The sequence below is a fragment of the Prionailurus viverrinus genome, chromosome A2 (assembly GCF_022837055.1).
Source record: "Prionailurus viverrinus isolate Anna chromosome A2, UM_Priviv_1.0, whole genome shotgun sequence".
Classification (NCBI taxonomy): Eukaryota; Metazoa; Chordata; class Mammalia; order Carnivora; family Felidae; genus Prionailurus; species Prionailurus viverrinus.
This window is the reverse complement of record NC_062562.1, coordinates 3,624,090-3,638,318: the sequence shown is the minus strand read 5'-3', so window position 1 is coordinate 3,638,318 and position 14,229 is coordinate 3,624,090. Positions and strand designations below refer to the sequence as shown.

At 58.0% G+C, this 14,229-nt stretch overlaps 1 protein-coding gene across 2 annotated transcripts; it reads left to right on the top strand.

Annotated features, from left to right (window-relative positions):
- Positions 1–5: 5 nt before the first annotated feature.
- KHSRP (KH-type splicing regulatory protein) lies at positions 6–11,439 on the top strand. 2 transcript variants are annotated; one of them, XM_047833451.1, is made up of 20 exons: positions 6–391; positions 1,994–2,090; positions 2,703–2,741; positions 3,100–3,139; positions 4,059–4,108; positions 4,355–4,426; positions 5,305–5,362; positions 5,658–5,832; positions 6,020–6,118; positions 6,446–6,544; positions 6,658–6,760; positions 7,447–7,547; positions 7,676–7,820; positions 7,898–8,058; positions 8,157–8,266; positions 8,646–8,734; positions 8,842–9,039; positions 9,144–9,221; positions 9,313–9,473; positions 10,599–11,439. In XM_047833451.1, the coding sequence occupies exons 1-20, from the start codon at positions 134–136 to the stop codon at positions 10,605–10,607; spliced, it is 2,142 nt and encodes a 713-aa protein (XP_047689407.1). In that variant the 5' UTR covers positions 6–133; the 3' UTR covers positions 10,608–11,439. The 2 variants fall into 2 exon arrangements, with proteins under 2 accessions (XP_047689407.1, XP_047689397.1); XM_047833441.1 differs by having other exon boundaries at positions 9,313–11,439.
- The last annotated feature ends 2,790 nt before the right edge of the window (positions 11,440–14,229 follow it).

Below are 14,229 nucleotides of genomic sequence, written 5' to 3'. Positions count from 1 at the left end.
GTCTTCCCAGCCGCTGGGTTCCCAGAGTGCTCCGCGGCCGTGTGGAGCGAGGCCTTGTTCCCGCGTTGAGCCGCCGCCGCCGCCGCCTCCTCCTCAGCTTCAGCCTCCGCGCCAGGCCCGGCCCCGCCGCGCCATGTCGGACTACAGCACAGGAGGACCCCCGCCCGGGCCGCCGCCGCCCGCTGGCGGCGGCGGGGGAGCCGGGGGAGCGGGAGGCGCCGGGGGAGGCCCTCCGCCGGGCCCGCCGGGCGCGGGGGACCGGGGCGGCGGCGGCCCCGGCGGCGGCGGTCCGGGCGGGGGGTCGGCCGGGGGTCCCTCCCAGCCGCCCGGCGGGGGAGGCCCGGGGATCCGCAAGGACGCCTTCGCCGACGCCGTGCAGCGGGCCCGCCAGGTGAGGAGGCCGCGGGCCTGAGGGGCGCGCGCGGGCGGGGGAGGGGGCGGGGTCACGCGCGCGCGCGCGGGGTCGCGGGTGGGGGGGGGGGCGAGGCCGCCGCGGGGTCACGTGGGGCGGTAGGCGGGGGCCAGGGCCGCTCGGGGTGTCTCCCGTGGCCCCCAGCGGGTGACCCCCTGCAGGGGCATGGGGCGTCCGGGGGGTCGCCAGGAGTGGCCCCTGGATGTTCAAGGGGCTCCGGAAAGCGGGGACTCACTTAGGGACCCCTCCTCTTAGGACACCCGAGGGCGTGCTCCCCTCTCCTGGAAGCAAAGTGTCCACCTTCCCCGGGGGACGGTCTTGCGTTGCCCTCATCTCCCCATCAGGGTAGAGGGCCCTGTTTGCCCCCAGCCCAGTCGCATTTTTGTCTGCTCCCCGGGAAGAAGGGACTTCGAGAGGAAACCAGCTCTTCCTCTTCAGCCTGGAAAGTGGAAGAGGGACCCTTCTGCTATCAGAGCGGCCGAGCACTTAGGCGAAATGGGGAGGGTAGGCATAGGGGCTGGCTCTTTTTGATGCTTCCGGTGCCTTGAAAGCGTGGTCTGCCTCTTTTGGAAAGGGGGGAGGGTCCCACCACTGTGTTTTGAGGCGTGATGGTAACGTGGAGGTGTCACATGCTGGTGTGACTGACCTCCCCGGCCCCATTTGCGGCCTCCCCACGTCCTGGAGGGAAGGAGGCCTGTAGAATGGGAGAACTTTGCCGCCCTCCCGGGAAGCCGACCAGCTGGGGGCCGACTGAGTGCATTCCCGCAAGAGTGCTTTCCCTGGGTTGTTCAGTGCCTCCAGGGCAGAGTGGGAGGTCCCGTTAGGTGAACGCCCTGTTCCCCGCCCAGTGTGGTCTGTGGCTTTCTCACCTATGAGATGGGACAGGTAGGGTTCTAATGTGCACTTAATCTGGACGCCCACCCAAGCGCTTTAACTGAGAAGCAGTTGTAACGGGGCGAGTTAATAGGAAAAAGTCTTCATCCTAAGAGCTTTGGCTCCCAAGTGTTAAAAAAAAAAAAAAAAAATGGGGAGAGGTGGAAGATAGATCCTCAGCTTAGCTCCTGGTTTGTGTTTCTTTGGAAAACTTGTGATAATCCCACAAATGGACTCTGGTTTTAAATTTGTTGGATCAGGCTTGTTTGAAGTTGTTCTTCACGTGTCTAAAATGTAACGTGTGTGCCCCAAGAGGGTCTTTTGTTTTGGTGGAACCAAGGTTTCAGATGCCTTTAAGCAAAAACGTCCCTACAGTTTGTTCAACAGATACAAAGATTTTGGGGGCGAGGGAGATAAAGGAAAGTTGTGCTCTTTAACATCTCAGAAGAGTGGGGCTACAGTCACACGTTCTGGTTCCCTGGTTCCCTCGTGGAGGCAACCTGGGGACCCTCTCGAGAGCAGATCAGTGTGGCTTGCCCGTCGGATCACGAACAGCGTAGGTACAAATCTCATCCAGAAAGGGAGTTTTGAAATTCCTGGATGACTCTTGAACGCTGAGTCCTTGGGTAGGTTCCGAGAAGTTGAGCCGAGCACCAGGGAAGGTTGGGTTTTGGTGGTAATCTTGTGTGCTTACAATTTTGTTTCTAGATCGCAGCCAAAATTGGAGGCGACGCTGCTACCACAGTGAATAACAGCACTCCTGATTTTGGTTTTGGGGGCCAAAAGAGGCAGTTAGAAGATGGAGGTAACTGTAACTACCTGCTGGGAGGACGGCCTGGGGGTAGCCTTTGTTTGGCTCAGAGTCGGGGGAAGCCCACTGCCATTTGTTCTTTTAAAACCTCAGCAATCCCAGCTTTGTTCACTCTTTTTGTTCGGGCTGCCTTTCTGGGGTATCAGGTGGCTGAGAGGAGCAGATTGTGACTAGGTCCAAGTTGTAAGTTCTCAAGATTGTTCCTCCCCTTCTGGTAGGCTTGGGAAATGCTCACGGTTTTATCAAGGCCCCACAGAAGTGCAGTGTGGCTGGCCCTAGGGCATGCAGCACTGCCCACGGCAGCCAAAGTGATCAGTGTGGGGATCAGCCCAAACCGGACGTTCACCCAGGCCCTCCTTGCCCCTGGACTCGAGTGTTGCCACCCTTGTTCCCATTCGGAAGGACTGTTTCACCCTTAGTGCTGGTGGTGGGACTGATGGAAGTCTGTCCCTCTTCTGGGGTTGGTCCCTGCTACTCTCCTGTCTGGGCTCTGGGGGTGGGGGTGGGGGAGGGGGGGTTGTTTGCCAGGCCGTGTGGCACCAGCATCAGATTTGAGGCAGCTGTGGGTGGGTGGGTGCAGCATCTGACATCCTCTCTCTTTCACAGACCAACCGGAGAGCAAGAAACTGGCTTCCCAGGGAGACTGTAAGTCCATTGGATGATGCAGGCAGAGGGCAGTGTCAGGGTCTTAAGAGATTTTTAGGAGTCGGGAGCTGGAAGCTCTAGGCAGAGGGCATCTGTCCTTTGTGGAGGCTCTAGGTGTTCATCATCTGGGGTCCATGAGCTCTAGGGATCCCAGAGCGCCCAGAGATTGAGGCAGGGACAGTCAGTGGGTGTGCTGATGTGAGGTGGGCTTATCACACTTGAGCGCTCAGGAAGGCTCAGAAGCACTCTAGTAAGTTCCAGCCACTCCTCACGCAGGCAGGAGTGCCGGGGGGCCAGCAGTGTTCAGGGTCCCAAGGAGGAGCCAGGCCAATCTTTGCTTTGGGTTTTCTCTCTGCAGCCATCAGTTCTCAACTTGGACCCATCCATCCTCCCCCCAGGTAAGTCGCGATTTGGAGAACGCTTGTTTCCTTGTCTGTCAGCTGTCTTCTGGCCTTCCTTGCTGATGTGGGGAGAGCTGTGTCTGGGGGTACACCGTTCTACGGCCTCGTCCCCACTGCTACTTGGCCAGAGAGAGGCCCAGGAGGCAGAGGAGCAGCATTTGCTCCTATGTTGGTCTGTGTGTAGGGCCTAGGGAGGGGAGGGGAGCACGTGGCCATGATGAAAGAGGGGGTGGTCTCTGTGCACTGTGGTGAGACCCTCAGCAGACAGCCATCTTCCCAGAAGGGCAGGGGGCTGGCCGTGGGCTTCTTGTCCGCTTTCTGCAAATGTTTGAGCCCTGAGAGCTGATGGGGCTTGGGGTTCTTAACTTTTTTGCCCCCCAGAATGATTCCAGTGGATCTGACATAGAATTGTTTATGAAGGACCACGTTATTTCACTTTTTAATTACATAAAATATAGTAAGGGCTTACTAGAGAAAGGACATGAAAAAGATACAAATCTTTTTTCTTTTGAGTCTAGAGACCTGAAATGACTATTGGAATTCTGTAAACGTGTCTGAGTGTTCGCTCTTGTCCTGAATCAGTGGAACAGCACTAGTTCAGGGGCCACGCTGACCTCAACCAAGCCACTCGTGGCCCGAATGGGGAAGATGGGTCCTCGAGAGGTTGAGTGGCTTGCTGTGGGGAGAGGGGGTCCTGTACTCTCTTAGGATTCTGCTTAGGCCCGCCCTTGGTGGGAAGCAGGGCCAGAGGCTGGAAGCACCAAGGACCCTGCAGGTTAGGAGCTGTGGCCTAGGAACAGGTTAGGAGCCCTGGCTTCCAGCGGCCTTTTCTCTTGGAGACTCTCCCGTCTCTTCCATTCCCTTCCCCCTGTCTTCTTTCCCACTTGAGACTGATTGTTACCATCTGTCTTTGCAGGACTTCAATGACAGAAGAGTACAGGGTCCCAGATGGCATGGTGGGACTAAGTGAGTGGGTCACTGTGGGATGCCCATCACGCCCTGTCAGGGACCGCGCCCTGGGAGCCCCTGTTGGCCCAGAGCCTTTGGTCTGAGCAGGCCTCCTGTAGTCCGCTCCGCTCTCACCTGTCCACTCTGGGCAGGGAGGATGGTGGAGCTCTCTGGGGAGGGGAGGCCAGGAACCCCTGCCACAGTCTTCTCGGCGCTAGGGTACCCTCACCAATCCTTTCTATTTTTTCCTTTTTCTCCACCTAGTCATTGGCAGAGGAGGTGAACAGATTAACAAAATCCAGCAGGATTCAGGCTGCAAAGTCCAGATCTCTCCAGGTAAGAGAGCCAGACTTGTGTCACGATGGGCGTGGGGGGTTGGGCTGGACTCCGACAGGACAGAAGTGAGATGGGTTGGTGTTCACCGAGTGCTTTCTGTGTGCCGGGCTCAGGGCAGGGTCTCCACTCGTACAGCACAGTGCCCTGCGGTGTGGCTGCAACTTTGGTTTCTTCCATTGTGCGCTTGCAGGGGGAGGGCTGAGGTGGAGAGTCGAAAATTGAATATAGGAAGTCTTGTTCTAGGGGCGCCTGGGTGGCTCCGTTGATAAAGCGTCTGACTCTTGATCTTAGCTCAGGTCTTGATCTCAGGGTCGGGAGTACAAGCCCCGCATTGGGCTCCATGCTGGGTTTGGAGCCTACTTTAAAAAAAAAAAAAAAAAGTCTTGTTTTAGATCCTGCTCTAAGCGATTAGTTAAGTCACCATCTGAACTAAGCACCTGGTGGAAAATCAGTGAGAACGTGTGAAGCAGGGAGGTGCCTTCAAGGGAACGACTTTGAGGCCAGGCCTAGATTTGAAGGCCAGGCAAGGACTGCTGTGCAGGGGTGTCTGAGGACTTGCTCTGACGTAGTGGGCTTCATAGGCCGTGGAGAGTGCATGTGTGGTCCTCAGCGGTGGCAGAAGTGGCCTAGGTTCAGGACATCTCCTTCTATCTCGTCTTTGTCCCTGAAAGATCTGTCGCTTTTCCTGGACTGTGAACTTCCTGACCTTGGTCTTGCATAGAGTAGCCTCCCGGGTGTTTGGCAAGGTAGTGGTTTGTCAGGCCACTGAATGGTGGCAGAAGTGGCCACTGGTAGTGCAACTTTCGCCATCTCCATAGAAAGCCTTTCTCCGGTGTCCACAGACTCAGAAAGGCATTGACCCTGTCTCTTTTCTCCAGACAGCGGTGGCCTACCAGAGCGCAGCGTATCCTTGACAGGAGCCCCGGAGTCTGTCCAGTAAGTCCCTTGCTGGGCCCTTGTGATGAGGGGAGCAAGCAGAAGGTCTCTCCATCCTTTGGAAAGTTGGGGGCGTCGCCCTCGCCGGGGACTGTACTGATTTTCGATTCCCCTGACTCCGAAGATCTGGGAAAACAACCCGAATGGCCCCAGCCCTAGCCCCGGGGATGGACCCTCTTCCTCGTCGTCATTTGCCAGATACGCGTGTCGGACTCACCTTCTTCCCTTTGAGCTGGACGGGGCTGTCAGGCCAGTACTCTTTCAGGTGGCTCAGTCCCAGTCTTCTCCTTCCCAGGAAAGCAAAGATGATGCTGGATGACATCGTCTCTCGGGGTCGTGGGGGCCCCCCAGGACAGTTCCACGACAATGCCAACGGGGGCCAGAACGGCACTGTACAGGAGATCATGATCCCCGCAGGGAAGGCTGGCCTGGTCATCGGCAAAGGTGGCGAGACCATTAAGCAGCTGCAGGTGAGGGCTGGGACGGAAGCTCCTCCTGTCCCAGGAAAGTCTCCTTCCTGCATCTGCGTGTGCATACCCCGCCGGCTGCTTTGCCAGAGCCTCTTACCCTTGTGGTCATATCTGCCCCACCCACGTGCACTAGCCCCAGAAAGTCCTTTGAAAAGCCCAGCACTGACTATCCACATTGGTTGTGAAGGAACGAGCTGGAGTGAAGATGATTTTAATTCAAGATGGCTCCCAGAACACGAACGTGGACAAGCCTCTTCGCATCATTGGGGATCCTTACAAAGTGCAGGTGAGAACCCCAGGGTGTTGGGGCACCTGGAGAAGTGAGCGACAGATGGGGCTCGGGATTTGATTGAAAGGGGAAGCAGTATTCAAGAGCGCTCTCGTGCTGAGCTGTCCCTCCCGGTGCTGGACACAAGTAAGAGGCCTAAACTCTGATCTTTCATTTTCCTATCTGGAAAATGGGGGTTGCTGGCCATCCTTCCTCCTTCCTCTCGGGACAGCAGGGCAGGAGCTCAGCGGGGCGCTGATGGGCTCAGCCTCGGCCCGTGGGCCCTTGGGTGGTGGGATGCTGGGGGAACGGTGTTGGAGTAGAGCGTGCCCTGTGTGTTTGCAGCAAGCCTGCGAGATGGTGATGGACATCCTCCGGGAGCGTGACCAGGGTGGCTTTGGGGACCGGAACGAGTACGGATCCCGGATTGGCGGGGGCATTGACGTGAGTGCAGGCCTCCCCCGATAATGGAGGGCCATGGGCTGGGTGCGGTGGGTGGAGGCCGCCACAGCTGCAGGGACAGGACCCAGCTGGACCCTCCCCCACCCCTCCCTCAGGTGCCGGTGCCCAGGCATTCTGTCGGGGTGGTTATTGGCCGGAGCGGAGAGATGATCAAGAAGATCCAGAATGATGCTGGCGTGCGGATACAGTTTAAGCAAGGTCAGGGGCTTCGCCGAACAGATGAGTTGGCTGGAGGGTGACTGTGACACCAGCTGTGTCCTAGGGATTCTTCCGAGAGTCCGCTGAGATGCCTTGGCACTGCAGTGTGAACCTTGTTGAGTTTGGGACCTCCTTGTGGTGCCTCCTTCGCCACAGTGGAAGAGGGCACAGCCATGTGAGAGAGTTGCTGAGGGGCACACTTCCCAACACGTTTCCTAAGTCCAAAGGCGATGTCTTCTGTCACCCGATCTGTCCCTTTTCCTCTTCCCTACCACGTAGCCCATCCTGACCGGGGGCAGCCTGGACCAGATCAGATCACTGCCCCAGCTCAGTCTCCCAAGTGGCAGGCCTGTGGGGAGGAAGGATTGCTCTGTTGCCTTTCAGAGGTCTATTGTCCTTTTTAGCTCAGTAAAAGGCACCTATTAGTCCTGGGGTGCCCCAAACAGGAAGAAGCCTCGGCTGCCACCCTGTCCTAAGTGGTCGGTTTTCTCATCTGGAAATGTGGGCCCACCGGCATTTCCCGCCCGCTCCTCAATACTTGGGAGTGTGGTGAGCGGCAGTTTGAGCCCAAGATATTTCTGACACCTGGCTTGGCATGATGTCTACCTCGCAGAGGCGGTGTTACGGGGGCTTGGTGTTGTGCTTTTCCTTAAAATCCATCTCTGTTCTGTGGGTGCCGGCTTCAGATGATGGGACAGGTCCCGAGAAGATAGCTCACATAATGGGGCCCCCAGACCGGTGTGAGCACGCAGCACGGATCATCAATGATCTCCTCCAGAGCCTCAGGGTAGGTGACACTGGGGTGTGCGGCCAACAGCTGGTGGGTGCAGAGGGGGGGCTGGCCCGGCCCCACCAGAGGAGTCCAGGGGCCAGGCTGGCTTTCTGTGTTCACTCCCTCTCCTCCCTGTCTTGCAGAGTGGACCCCCAGGCCCTCCAGGGGGTCCTGGCATGCCCCCGGGGGGCCGGGGGCGAGGAAGGGGCCAAGGCAACTGGGGCCCCCCTGGTGGAGAGATGACCTTCTCCATCCCCACTCACAAGTGTGGGCTGGTCATCGGCCGAGGTGAGTAGGCCCCACCTGCGCCCCACGTGCACTCCGCTCCTCTCCTGCCCGCCCTTCACTGCCTGTGGCTCCCACAGGTGGCGAAAATGTGAAAGCCATAAACCAGCAGACAGGCGCCTTTGTGGAGATCTCCCGGCAGCTGCCGCCCAACGGGGACCCCAATTTCAAATTGTTCATCATCCGGGGCTCACCCCAACAGATTGACCACGCCAAACAGCTCATTGAGGAAAAGATTGAGGTGGGCTCGGGAGGGCTTCTTAGAGCCTGGACCCGGCTCCTGTTTCTCAACCGCCCCCCCCCCTCCTTCCACTGACCATCTGCTTCTCCTTCCTCCAGGGCCCCCTCTGCCCAGTTGGACCAGGCCCAGGGGGACCAGGCCCTGCCGGCCCCATGGGGCCCTTCAACCCCGGGCCTTTCAACCAGGGGCCACCTGGGGCTCCCCCGCAGTGAGTATTGGTCTCCGCCTCCTGGGATTTGGGGCTCAGGGGCTGCTGTGCTGGCAGGAAGAGCCACGGGCCCCGTTTTCACTCACATCAAGATGTGCTAATGGTCTCGGCCCTAGGCACGGCCCAGCCCAGCCTCCTGTTCCATAGACAGCACAGATGTTGACCGTAGTCTCCCACCTAACGGGCAAACTCATGGACGTTGTATTTGGGGGACTTTCACATCCCAGAGCAGCACAGTGTGTCTCTTTTGGCATTGATCGTCTCGCCTTTTCCTGGGCGAGGAGCCTGTGGCCGGGCCTGGGCCCCTTTCCTGCCAGCCGGGCCTGCCCCCGTGGAGCGACAGTCCCGGCTCACCCGTCGCCCCTTCTCTGTCCTGCAGTGCGGGGGGGCCGCCTCCTCACCAGTACCCACCCCAGGGCTGGGGCAATACCTACCCCCAGTGGCAGCCACCTGCTCCTCACGACCCAAGTAAGTAGGCTGCCCAGATGAGGGGCAGGGCAGGGCCTGGCTGCCCCGGTGGGGAGGGCAGGGCTGGCCTCCCGCACCGCCCCTCAGCCCACACCACCCTCCCACAGATAAAGCTGCAGCCGCCGCAGACCCCAATGCCGCCTGGGCCGCCTACTACTCACACTACTACCAGCAGCCCCCAGGCCCCGTGCCCGGCCCTGCGCCAGCCCCCGCGGCCCCACCTGCCCAGGGGGAGCCCCCTCAGCCCCCACCCGCTGGCCAGTCGGACTACACTAAGGCCTGGGAAGAGTATTACAAGAAGATCGGTGAGTGTGCGGGCAACCTCGGGGGCTCAGGCCGGAGGCTGGTGAGAGGCAGCCAGGTCCCAGAGCCGTCCGTCCTCTGACCTCCCGCCGCCTCCCTCCTGCAGGCCAGCAGCCCCAGCAGCCCGGAGCACCGCCACAACAGGACTACACGAAGGCCTGGGAGGAGTACTACAAGAAGCAGGGTGAGCTGCTGGGGGCTCTGGGGGCGGGGCAGCGCTGGGTCCAGGTCCTCTAGCTCCCGGCCTCACTTGCTCACCCTCTGCTTGCCCGCAGCTCAAGTGGCCACCGGAGGGGGTCCGGGAGCGCCCCCAGGCTCCCAGCCAGACTACAGTGCCGCCTGGGCTGAATATTACAGACAGCAGGCCGCTTACTACGGACAGACTCCAGGTCCCGGCGGCCCCCAGCCTCCACCCACACAGCAGGGACAGCAGCAGGCAAGTGGGAATTGCCACCCTCCTCCTCCTCCTTTTTCCTTCCAACCCCCGGCCACCGTCCATCCTGCCTTAGTGGGTAGCGCCGGAAATCCCTTCCCCTGCGGGGTGTGTCCTTGATGCCTGCAGCGGGGGCCGTGTGGCCAGAGGTCTCCGGGAGTCCCCACGAGCTGGGGAAGTGTGCGCTGGGTCCAGAGGTTAAACGAAGAGGCCTCCCTGCGCCGGCCCGCTTGTTCCTGTGTCACGCTGTCGCGATGCTGGGGGAGAGCGCGAAACCAATACAAGGTGGAACTGTTGAACTGGTGGGTAGTCCTGGGGGTGGGGGGGCAGGCCAGCGGCACAGACGTCGGTCGCCATCCTGGCTGCTCGCTCGCTCACTCAAAATCTGGCCACTCGGGAAGAAAACGGATGTGTTTTCCCCTCTCCGCGTTACTTTTTTGGGTTTTGTTCCTGGCATTCTTTTATTTTTAACCCCACGGTCTTTCCCCCGTGTCCAAGTGACTGTGTGTTGCAGGCGGCCCCCGCGCGGGTCAGCCCTGGCTCTGCTGGGACTCGGGGAGCTTGCCAAGGGGGCCGGCCCCAGGGCGCCCCCCACCCCCCCGCACCCCCTTCTCCGCCCCCCTCCCCGGGCTCTGCCTCCTCCGCTCTCGCGCCTGCCTCTGTGTCCCGGTTTTGTCTGTGAAGTGGGCATGACGATCGCCGCCACCTTCCAACCTACCTCACAGGGGTGTTGTGGGGACACCGTGATCTCTGACATTGTCATGTTGTGATGCGCCGGAGCACCTGCCTTCCTGAGGACAGAGGGCACCCCTCCTCCCTCCCAAACCCCAAGCGCGCTTCTCTCCTTCTCCCCCCCCCCCCCCCCCCCCGCTCTGTCTCTGCAGCCCCCCCCACCCCGCTTCTCTCCTCCTGGTCTTTACGTCACTCTTTCTCCTCCTCCTCCTCCTCCATCAAGGAGCCAGTCTGACTTCGGCCGAGTTCCCCGGAGCACTTGCCTAGACAGTTACAGCTCGCCACAGGTTCAGGGGAGGGGCTTCCTGGCCCCCTCCTCGCCACCGTCCCCCCCAGTCTCCCGCCCCTTCCTCCCCTCCCCGTAGTGACCGATTCCTATCTCTTCCCTCTCCGCAGGCTCAATGAATCGAATGAATGTGAACTTCTTCATCTGTGAAAATCTTTTATTATTTTTTTTCCATTTTGTTCTGTTTGGGGGCTTTTTTGTGTTCTTTTTTTTTTTTCCCTCGTTTGTTTGGCGAGAGAGCGATGGCTGCCGTGGGGGGTGCTGGGGGCGCCCTCGCTGTGAGTGGCTTGGAGGTCATGCCCTGGGCGATGCTGGGCTCTCACTCTCTCGCTCATTCTGTGTGTCTCATGCTTTTTTTCTTTCAAAATTGGGATCTTTCATGTTGAGCCAGCCATAGAAGATAGAATTAAATCTCTGCCAAAAAAAAAAAAAATTTAAATATAAAAAACACAAAAAGCAAACAAAACCTATAAAATTATATATATATATATAAAAATCTCTATCCCTTCCTGAAACTGCCTCTTTCAGGGGAAAGCAATTCATTTTCTTCCTACCACCCTTGGCCCTCTTCGTGTTTTTAAAATAAACTTTTAAAAAGGAAAAAAAGTCACTCTTGCTATTTCTTTTTTTTAGTTAGAGTTGGAACATTCCTTGGACCAGGTGTTGCTATTTCAGGACCCCCCCTTCTCCCCCCTCAGTCGAGCCCCTCGGCCTCTGCTCCTCCTCTTTCCTCCCGCCTCGCTCGGCTCCCCTGCAGCCCCTCCCGCCGCCCCCCTCCCACCCCCCCCACCCCCCCCCCACCCCCCCCCCCCCGGGACTGGTCTTGTGTTTCAACTGTTCAAGAGGACATTGAAACTGAAAACAAATTGAGAACAAAACAAAAAATTGTATGGCAGTTTTTACTTTTTATCGCTCGTTTTTAACTTCACAAATAAATGATAACAAAACCTCCCCGTGTCTGCTGGGTGCCGTCTCTTTCTCTCCTCTCTCCCCCTGTAGAGTTTTGAAGCAGATGTTTGTTCGTTCTTTATAGATGTTGTAAAAGCCTGATAATGGTGATTGGAAATTACAAGCTTTGTGTTGTGTTTTTTCTTTCTTTCTTTCTTTTTTTTTTTTTTTTTAAGAAAAAGAATTATAAGAAAAAATAGTTTTCTGCAGGCGCATTGTGCTTTCCTAACCCCCTCCCCTTTTTTTGGTTAAATAAAGTGCTTTTTGTCTAAAAACTGCGTGCTGGCCGCAGTTGTGTTTGTAGAGGAAACAAGTTGAAGAGGAACGGGTTGGCCTCTAAGAGTGGGGTGTGGGCCCCCCGAAGACTGCCCTTCTTGGGTTGCATTGCAGAAAGGGCAATAGCAGGTTGAGCCCGGTTCCCTCTGGGAACATGGGGAGCAAGGCACCCGGGAGGGTCCCTGGGGACAGGTGTTTCCATGGACGCAGCCCGCCAGCACAGCAAACCCATGGCTGTGCCTCTCGGGAGTCCCCCCCCCCCCCCCCCGCCTTGATGCGCACCGGGCTGGGTCCTAGTCTGCCGGCGCCCCCCCCCAGGCGGAAACCTGGCCTGTGAAGGGAAATGGCACAAGTTCCAGTGTTTGGTGTGTGGCTGTGGCCTCCCAAGGATGAGGACGGGAGATGGGAGAGTGAGCTGAGGGGCCATCTGAGCTGTCTGGCCCAGGGGTAACCATCTCGAGACACACTAGATGGCTGTAGGGTTTCTTTTGGGTGTCCAGTTGGATGTGAACACAGATCCGGGTTCCCATTCAGGATCCAGAGGCCTGGGCCCACAGGCCCCAAGGGCAGCACCACTGGAGCCCTCAACAGCTTGCAGCCCCCCCAAGGCCTCATCCAGATTTGTTAGGAACCTACCCCTGTGGGTGGTGGTCCCCAATCAGCCCACCCTTGTGCTGCTTTGGCCCAGAAAGGGGCTGTCAGTCTGGGGTCTCCTGGGGAGTCAGCTTGGGTTAAAGCCTGGCCTCCTGTCACCAGGTCTCTTACTTCACAGGCCCTGTGTGGGCTCTGGGATGAGGGGAGAGGCAGAGCCCCCAGCCCCTCCCGTCACTGCAGCCTTTCAGTGACAGAGCAGCACTGGGCAAAATGTCTTCTGGAGCTGCTTCTGCCAAGATCTAGAAGAGGGGGAGCAAGAGGTCAGTTCTGAGTAGCAGCAGGGACCCTGTCCTCCAGCCCTCCACTGAGGCGGAAGCAGGTTAGCAGGCCTCTTCACTAAGAGCCCACAAAGGATCGGGAGGTGTGATGCCAGAGCCATGCGAGTGAGAGAAGAGGGAAATGGGTCAGTCAGGAAGGCTGCAACACAGCGTTCCGTATCACAGCTGGCCACTCGGCCACCCGAGCCCGGTGGAGACCCTGTCCCCTGGAGCAGGCCTCGGGAGGGAGGATGGTGTGGGGAACTGCCTCCTCCAGGCTGCTGCCCTCGCATCCCACCCTCGGCGGTGAGAGCTGGTTGCACAGGGCACTTCGTTTTAGGCTCTGCAGCACTCCTACCTTCCACCGGAGAGAAAAGCAGAGAAACTGGGTGGGTCACTTTAATAATTAAAATATCCCTGGGGTGCCTGGGTGGCTCTGTCGGTTGAGCTTCTGGCCTCAGCTCAGGTCACCATCTCAGTCTGTGAGTTCAAGCCCTGCATCCGGCTCTGTGCTGACAGTTCAGAAGCTGGAGCCTGCTTCGGGTTCTGTGTCTCCCTCTCTCTCTGCCCCTCCCCTGCTCGTGCTCTCTTTCTCTAAGATAAATAAACATTAAAAAAAGAATTAAAATATCCCTGCTCCCCACCCCCACCCCCCTGCCCCAAGAATATATATGGCTGGATAGGAGTTGAGCCATGGTTAGTGTGGTTAACGGGTTGTCATAATCCTAGGTTTTGTAGATACATTCTAAAATGTATTTAATGTTGCAGTTCTGGAGACAGTCACTCTGTTTAGACTGAAACGTCATAGCTGGAAGGCCACGGCCTGTGCTTATTACTGCCCAGTGGAAGAAATGAAAGTCCCAGTGTACACGCTGGGGAAACAGGCCCAGGGAGGTCCAGGATGTGGGGCCATGGCATGACCCCTGCATTGTTCCCCTGGAGGGTTGGGGGTGAGTGGCAAGCAGGGAGTACCCGCGTTTCGGAGCAGGTTGTTCTGCTGGTAGGAGGTCAAGACTGGCTCGAACAGGGTGTCGTGTGTCTCTAGGCCCTGGCGGAGGGCCGACTCACAGTCACGAACCCGGTGCTCCTTCTGGCCCCGATGCCACACTCTACAGACCATCGCATCCATGGAACAATCAAACATGATGAGGTCTGGGGCCCGGCCCACCTAGGCACCCACAAAGGGGCTGGATGAGGAAAAGGCAAGGTGCAGTGGCTCCCTGACCACCCCCCCACCCCACCGACCCCGAGATCAGGAGTCTAGGATTGTGCGGGCCCCCCCTGGGTGCATCTTGGTTTTTTTAGCTCCAAGTATGTGTTTTACGTGTTCATTTTTTTGGATGGGTAGGACATTGGCAGAGCTCATCAGTAAACAACGCTAACAGGGAAGAGTGAAGACTTGCTTCCTCACCATCCCCAGCCACCCAGTTTCAGCCTCCCAGGAGTTGTTTCTTGTGTCTCAGTCTGGAGTTATTTTAGGCATATACCATACAAGCAAATTGGTTCTGATGTCCTTTTTCCTCCTTTTTTGTACAAGCGGTGAAGATACTGATTTGCCTTCAATCCTGTTCGCTCCGTATCACAAGATGACTCCGTGTCGGCATGT